The sequence below is a fragment of the Excalfactoria chinensis genome, chromosome 27 (assembly GCF_039878825.1).
Source record: "Excalfactoria chinensis isolate bCotChi1 chromosome 27, bCotChi1.hap2, whole genome shotgun sequence".
NCBI classification, from domain to species: domain Eukaryota; kingdom Metazoa; phylum Chordata; class Aves; order Galliformes; family Phasianidae; genus Excalfactoria; species Excalfactoria chinensis.
This window is the reverse complement of record NC_092851.1, coordinates 917872-925814: the sequence shown is the minus strand read 5'-3', so window position 1 is coordinate 925814 and position 7943 is coordinate 917872. Positions and strand designations below refer to the sequence as shown.

At 53.2% G+C, this 7943-nt stretch overlaps 1 protein-coding gene across 1 annotated transcript; it reads right to left on the bottom strand.

Moving 5' to 3' along the window:
• Positions 1 to 5777: 5777 nt before the first annotated feature.
• Positions 5778 to 7186, bottom strand: LOC140263131 (class II histocompatibility antigen, B-L beta chain-like). Its single transcript, XM_072357884.1, has 6 exons — positions 7052 to 7186; positions 6637 to 6906; positions 6269 to 6550; positions 6079 to 6189; positions 5978 to 6001; positions 5778 to 5903 (listed from the first exon to the last, which is right to left on the bottom strand). The coding sequence occupies exons 1-6, from the start codon at positions 7152 to 7154 to the stop codon at positions 5890 to 5892; spliced, it is 804 nt and encodes a 267-aa protein (XP_072213985.1). The 5' UTR covers positions 7155 to 7186; the 3' UTR covers positions 5778 to 5889.
• Between the last annotated feature and the right edge of the window lie 757 nt (positions 7187 to 7943).

The window sequence follows — 7943 nt, the reverse complement described above, 5'->3', positions numbered from 1 at the left end:
GTATTTATTACATCTAATAATAATCTTTGAATATTTATTACCAACATTGTATTATTACGCATTAAAATAAGCTTTGATAACTTATTACCGTCTTTTCATTATTCCACCTTAAAATAAGCTTTGAACATCTGTTTCCATCCTTGTATTATTCCACACATCTCAATAGATGGTGACCAGGTACCTGGAACAGCAGATCTGGTTGAGCATGAAGTTACTATAGCTGATTTAGAAGAGCCTCCTGGGACGGACTCATTACAAACTTGTCCTATCATAACACAAAAAACAAAAAAGGTCCAAGATCGACCAGCAGGGCTGCCTCCTGATCAATGGCCACACACTTCCATGTGATGGCCCGCCCATATACGGCCACTGAATTAATGGACTTAGTCCAGCGTTTCAGACAAAGGCCACGGGTGAACGTATCAGTTTGGTTACTACATCTATGGGACTCAGGCGCTGAGGGTGTAACAGTTAGTGGACCTGAAGTCTCTGAGTTGGCAACAATAACTATCCATCCTGCCCTTAGGCAGGGGTTGTATGGAGGGACCCAGTTCCCTGATGAAAACCACTCTCTTGTAGATTGCTAATGGCTGCCTGCCGCATGGTCTGGCCAAACAAGACCGATACTCTGTTAAACACAGGCTTGTGGTCTTCTATGGAGGACCTTCAAAATTACATTAGGGAATTAGGCATGAGGGAAGCCACCTATGAGGACGCGTTTAATAGCCCCGACATGGTAAGATTCTTGGCGGAGATGAAAGACCTAATTTTACAACAGGCTCCCTCGCATATGTATGGAACACTAGTTTCCATACTAAATCCGTTAGTAGCATCAGAAGCAGTGGTTCAACAGGCAGCCCAACTGGCAGCCGATTTGGGGTGACAGAAAGCCTACAAACCAAGCGTGATATTTGAGTGGTAGAAGAGGCTGAGGTTTTACCAGTAATTAAAACTAGAAGACTGGCCAAGTGAACCCCTCAATCGGGACCCATAAGAATGTCCCAGAAACAAATGTTCAATGACCTCCTCCGGGCAGGCATTCAATTTGTGAAAATTGACTGTCAGCCCAAACATGTTCTCCTTCGGCTGTGGAAACAACTGAAGAATGAACAAAAGTTCCAAAACTACCCTAGAAAACCAAGGGTAAGAATTATTGAGCAACAGCTGACGGTAAGAAAAGAAAGAAAAAAGAAAGATGGTAACAGCACCAGCACATCAGTTTGATATTGAAAATCTCGACAGCACCACGGAGAAAGTTATAGAAATGAACGTGGCTGTTGTTGAACTGAGTGATTCTGATACAGACGAAGAGAATCTAACCTCAGAAGACGACTCAGAGTCTGAAGATGACCGTAAAACAGATGAAGTGACAATAGACAACATTAAATTTCCTAAACCAAAGGGAGAAAAGGGCAAAATAGAAATTTTGGACAGCAAAGTGAATGAGTGAATCCATTTTTATTATACTTAAAAATATATATATATCAAGCAAACCGCATTTTCTTACTTTGAAGACATAGCCCTTAGATGGCCTTGTTTCAGGGAGGGATACTGAGTTGGGCCTAAAAACCCACCTCTTAAACAAATGGATAATGAGTTGGTGCAGACATAGGAGTTTTGGTTTTTTTGATCATGGGAGAATTTACTCGGCTCCTGGCATGACGACTGCAGATGGAAGCGGCCTGTCTCCAAGGGGTAGGAGGGTTCTAGCCGAGGAACTGTCAGGACTTATTGACAGGTGTTTAAACTAGGTACGAAGGGGGAAGGGGACAAAATGAGGGCTGCTGGGTCTGAGGTGGCAGTTCAAGGCTTAAAGCAGAGCGTGTTGGGTGCTGACAAAGGGGTTCAAAGGCATGGAGAGGGGTGGGGAGATGCTCCTTCTCTCAAGTGCCTGTATACTAATGCACGAAGCATGGGAAATAAGCAGGAAGCATTGGAGTTTTGTGCGCGATCGCATGGCTATGATCTCATTGCGATCACGGAGACGTGGTGGGACAGCTCGCATGACTGGAATGTTGTCATGGAGGGCTATGTCCTTTTTAGGAAAGATCGGCTAGCAAGGCGGGGTGGTGGAGTTGCTCTTTATGTGAGAGAGCAGCTAGAATGTATTGAACTCCACCTGGGGGAGAGTGATGTAGCAGTCGAGAGCTTGTGGGTGAGAATCAAGGGCCAGGCTGGTAAGGGGGACACTGTAGTGGGTGTGTACTACAGGCCTCCTGATCAGGAAGAGGAGGTTGATGAGGCCTTCTGTAGCCAACTGGAAGTAGCATCACGCTCCCGGGCGTTGGTACTTTTGGGGGATTTCAATTATCCAGATATTTGCTGGACGACCAATATGGCCAAGCATGCGCGGTCCAGACAATTCTTGCAGTGTGTTGAAGATAACTTTCTAATGCAGACGGTCAAGGTACCGACGCGGGGCGGGGTGCTGCTGGACCTTATTCTCACCAACAAGGAAGGACTCATTAAGGAAGTAAAAGTTGGAGGTAACTTGGGTTGTAGCAACCATGAGATGGTGGAGTTTGAGATCCTGAGCAGAGGAAGCAAAACAAAAAGTAGGATTGCTACCCTGGACTTTAGGAGAGCCAACTTTGATCTCCTCTGGGACTTACTTGGGGCCATCCCGTGGGCCAGGGTGCTAGAAGGGAAGGGGGCCTGTGAGAGCTGGCTAGCATTCAAACGGCTCCTCTTCCAGGCTCAGGATCGGTGCGTCCCTGTAACTAAGAAGTCAGGAAAAGGTGCCAGGAGACCTGCGTGGATGAGTAAGGAACTCATGTGCAAGCTCCGCAGAAAGAAGAAAGTACACGATATGTGGAAAAAGGGTCTGGCCACTTGGGAACAATATAAGAATGTAGTCAGGGACTGCAGAGATGCAACCAGGAAGGCTAAAGCCCACCTGGAGCTGAATCTAGCTAAGGAGATAAAGGATAATAAAAAAGGCCTTTTTAAGATCATTAACAGCAAAAGGAAGGCTAGGGAGAATGTGGGCCCCATACTAAGTGAGGGGGCTGTTCTGGTAACGGGGGATGCTGAGAAGGCAGAAATACTGAACGCCTTCTTTGCCTCTGTCTTTAGTGAAAGGGCTCTCCCCCAGGAATCCCAGTCCCCGGTGGTTGATGAGAGAGTCTGGGGAATGGGAGATTTCCCTTTAGTCAGGGAGGAGGTGGTCCATGAGTGCTTAGGAAACATTAATGTCCATAAATCCATGGGACCTGATGGGGTGCACCCGCGGGTGCTGAGAGAGCTGGTGGAGGTTATTGCTAAGCCGCTCTCCATAATTTTTCAGAGGTCTTGCAGAACTGGGGAGGTGCCTGAAGACTGAAGGATGGCCAATGTCACCCCAGTCTTCAAAAAGGGCAAGAAGGATGACCCGGGTAATTATAGGCCAGTCAGCCTCACCTCTGTCCCAGGGAAGGTGATGGAACAGCTTGGGCTGGATGCCACCGCCAGGCAACTGGGAGTAAAGGAGGCTATCAGGAGTACTCAGCATGGGTTCACCAAGGGGAGGTCGTGCTCGACCAACCCGGTGTCCTTTTATGAAGATGTCACTAGCTGGGTGGACAGGAGGAGAGCGGTAGATGTAGTCTACCTTGATTTCAGTAAGGCTTTTGATACGGTCCCCCAAGACATCCTTATAACAAAGCTGAGGAAGTATGGGATAGAGGAGTGGACGGTGAAGTGGATCGAGAATTGGCTGACTGGCAGAGTGCAGAGGGTTGTCGTTGGCGGTGCGGTGTCCGGCTGGAGGCCTGTGACTAGCGGCGTCCCCCAGGGGTCTGTACTGGGTCCAGTGTTGTTCAACATCTTCATCAACGACCTTGATGAGAGGATAGTGACCACCCTCAGCAAGTTTGCTGATGACACGAAGTTGGGAGGATTGGCTGACACGCCTGAAGGCTGTGCGGCCATTCAGAGAGACCTGGACAGGCTGGAGAGCTGGGCAGTAAGAAACCGGATGAGGTTCAACAAACACAAGTGTAGAGTCTTGCACCTAGGTAGAAATAATTGCATGCACCAGGACAGGCTGGGGGAAGACCTGCTGGAGAGGAGCTCTGCTGAGAGGGACCTGGGCGTCCTGGTGGATGATAGAATGGCCTTGAGTTAGCAGTGTGCCCTTGTAGCCAAAAAGGCCAATGCCATACTGGGGTGCATTAAAAAGAGCATGGCCAGCAGATCGAGGGAGGTGATCCTCCCCCTCTACTCTGCCCTGGTGAGGCCTCATCTGGAATACTGTGTCAGTTCTGGGCTCCCCAGTACAAAAAAGACAGGGATCTCTTGGAAACAGTCCAGCGGAGGGCCACAAAGATGGGGAAGGGCCTGGAGCATCTCCCCTATGAAGAAAGGCTGAGTGAAATGGGTCAGTTTAGCCTTGAGAAAAGATGACTGAGAGGGGATATTATCCAGGTTTATAAATATCTGAGGTGTGGGGGCCATAGTGGGGAGGAAAGTCTCTTTTCAGTTGTACGTGGAGACGGGACAAGGGGAAATGGACATAAGCCGGAACATAGGAAGTTCAACATGAATGTGCACAAGAACTTCTTTACGGTGAGGGTGACGGAGCACTGGAACGGGCTGCACAGGGGGGTTGTGGAATCTCCTTCTCTGGAGATATTCAAGTCCCGCTTGGATGCCTACCTGTGTGACGTGGTGTAGGGAGCTGCTTTGGATGGGGGGTTGGAATCGATGATCTCTAGAGGTCCCTTCCAACCCCTACAATTCTGTAATTCGGTGATGATGAGCATCGGTAAAGGATTGGGTGATTTCAAGCACTGAGATCATTGGTTGAAAGGGTTCTGCAGGCCATGGAACATCCCAAAGCATCCCACGATCTGTTCCCTCTCATTGCAGAGATTCACAATGAGACACAAAGGCAGCTCCCCCCACTGGGTTGGCCTCACACGGGAAGGCCAAGAGCATCCATGGCAATGGCTGAACCGCTCTCCTTCCTCTCACCCGTGAGTTCCCATCCTTGTCTTGGAAGATGCAGCTTTTCCAGCCCTCAAATCTCCATTTCTGAGCCTCGGGAGCGTTTCTGGTGCTGCTTTATGGGGTGAGGAGATGTGGGGAAGGCGCTTTGCACCGCTTTGAGTCCTAGAAATTCATTCAGCAGCAGAAGTGGGGCAGGAAGAAGAGATTCCTCTTGACTTAATGGTTTTCTGTTTGGTTTCAGCACTGCGATTCCCCACCAGCTGAGCTCTGTCTGTGTGTGTCTGTCTGTCCATCCCTGCAGGTTCCAGGTGCAAGGCGATGGTCCCTGTGCATACCTGGGGGACGCCGGGCTCAGCTCCTCCCACTGCAGCCAGCGGAGGAATTGGGTTTGCACCAAACCCGCCTTGCAAAACACGAGCAGGAAGAACTTGTGCATCAGCACCTGAGCTGCTCCCGGAGCCCAACACGCCGTGCAAGAAGGAAGAAACGAAGGCAAAGAGCTCCGCTTGCAGCTGCTCTCGGAAGCAACGGGAGGGCAGTGCGCTCCTCCAGACCAAGGCCGACAGTGCCGCCTATGGGGATGAGTGGAACAAAGCAATGCTGTTTGAGCACAGGAAACGCTTCTCCGATGCTCTCCGCCACTCCGACGTGTACAACAGACCAATTCCTTCTGGTCATTTGATGCCATAAAAGAGTATATTTGGTTAAAGGACCCAAACCACCTTCTGGTGCTGAACGGAATAGAAGAGCACAGACCGCCCGCTTCCTTCCCCTGCCGTCGCACAACAGAAGGTCCCCATGGATGTGCAGACAACGGGACAGCGTCGGAGCGGCTTCTTCTTGGGGAGGGCACGGAGCGGACGATGCGGCGGCACTGGGGGATGGTGGGGGGGCAACACGAGGGAGAGCCGCGTCCGGGAGTGCGGGGGGTGCCGGTGGAGCGTCTCGGCAGTGCAGCAGCTAATTCAGCATCCCTGCGGGGAGACGGGCAGAGCTGAGCCCAGCTCGGGGCCGGGAATGGGAAGGGGGAAAAGGAACGGGACGTTACCTGGAGCGGTGGCCACGGGTTGCCCTGAAACACAGCGAGACGACGTCAGAGGGACTGTAGCCCACCCCCCTCCCTGCTCAGCCCCGCTCCCCAGCGCTCACCTTTCTGACTGCGCAGAAACATGAAGAGCCCCAGCGCCAGGAAGACGAGCCCCAGCACGAAGCCCCCCACGCCCGTCAGCATTTTGCTCCTGCCCGCGTCCGACGGCGGCTCTGCGGGGACGAAAACGGGGGCTCAGCACAGGGGGGCGACGCTCCGCCCTTCTCCCCCCTTCCCCGGTTCCAGCCTTACCCCAGTGCTGGCTGATGGGTTGCGGCAGGCTGGCGTGCTCCACCCGGCACTCGTAGCTGTCCCCGCGCCGCGGGACGGTCTCCAGCACCACCAGCACCTGGTACGTCCAGTCCCCGTTCTGCATCACGTCCGTGGACACCACGCGCTCCGTCTCCTCCCTCCCGTTCTGGAACCACTTCACCTCGATCTCCGCCGGGTAGAAGCCCGTCACGTAGCACGCCAGCCGGTCGCTCTCGCCCAGGGAGCCCGACTGCAGCGCCGAGACCCTCACCTTGGGCTGCACTGCGGGGCACGGCGGCAGCGCTGCGGACCGACCGCCACAGCGCGGCGCCTGCCCGTCCGTCCGCGCTGTGCCCCGCCGCACTCACCGCTCCTCTGCACCGCGATGGACTCATCCACCCCGTAGTTGTGCCGGCAGAACGTGTCCACTGCAATGCGTGCATCCTCCAGAATATCGGTGTCTCTGTTCCAGATTTCAACCGTTTCCTCATCCACCGGTGTATCGGCCACATATTTTCCCACGTCGCTGTCGAAGTGCGACGTCTGCTGCCGGTTGTAGATGAACCTCTCCACAAATCTCACTCGCTGGGTTCCGTTGAAGAAGTAGCACTCACTTGTCGTACTGTAGTGGAAGAACGCTGCGGGCAGACGGCACGGTCAGGTCTCACAACCGCCCCCAGCCATCCCTCCCGCCCCCTCCCCGTCCCCTCTGCCCCCCAACCACTGCTCTCCCGCCCCCCGCCCTCCATCCCTCCGTTGCCCCGAGCGCGGCTCCGAGCTCACCCGAGGGCCGCTCCCAGCTCCCAGCGCTCCCAGCTTCGGGAATGGACTGGGCCAGCAGTGCCACCAGCACGGCCACCGCCGCCGGGACGCACCCGCTCCCCATGGCTGCTGCCGCCGGACGATGGGGGACCCGGCACCACGCTCCAGCAGCGACCCCGGAGCCGGGCGGGGAGGGCCAATGAGGGGCGACATCGGGGGGAGGCGTCACCCGTCTCCAGGCAGAACTGGGCGCAGAGAGGCACCCTGACACTCTGACTCTGTCCCACCGCCCCACGGTGGTCCGTAAGGAAATGAAGCAGAGTGGGAACGGGGCAAGCAGATGCATTCTGCTTGAACTACAAACCCTCGTGTGCAAGTTCCGCAGAAAGAAGAAAGTACATGATATGTGGGAAATGGGTCTGACCACATGGGAACAATATAAGAACATAGTCAGGGACTGCAGAGATGCTACCAGGAAGGCTGAAGCCCACCTAGAGTTGAATCTAGCTAAGGAGATAAAGGATAATAAAAAAGGCTTTTTTAAGTACGTTAACAGCAAAAGGAAGGCTAGGGAGAATGTGGGCCCCATACTAAGTGAGGGGGGTGTTCTGGTAACGGGAGATGCTGAGAAGGCAGAAATATTGAACACCTTCTTTGCTTCTCTCTTTAGTGAAAGGGCTCTCCCTGTGCCAAATGGATCCAGGATGCATTTGCACCATTTCATGCATCGTCTTCCGTTTGCTCACATTGGCTTTCCCAACTTGGGCTGATTTTTACCCCAAACCATCACACCTCTGGCCATTCCCAGTCTTCCTTCTCCCCCAGCCCTTCCTTCTCTCCCCTACACCATCCACGATCGAACCACAACCCAAACAACAAGAGCCCAAATCCAGCCTGCAATGAGCACCCACCA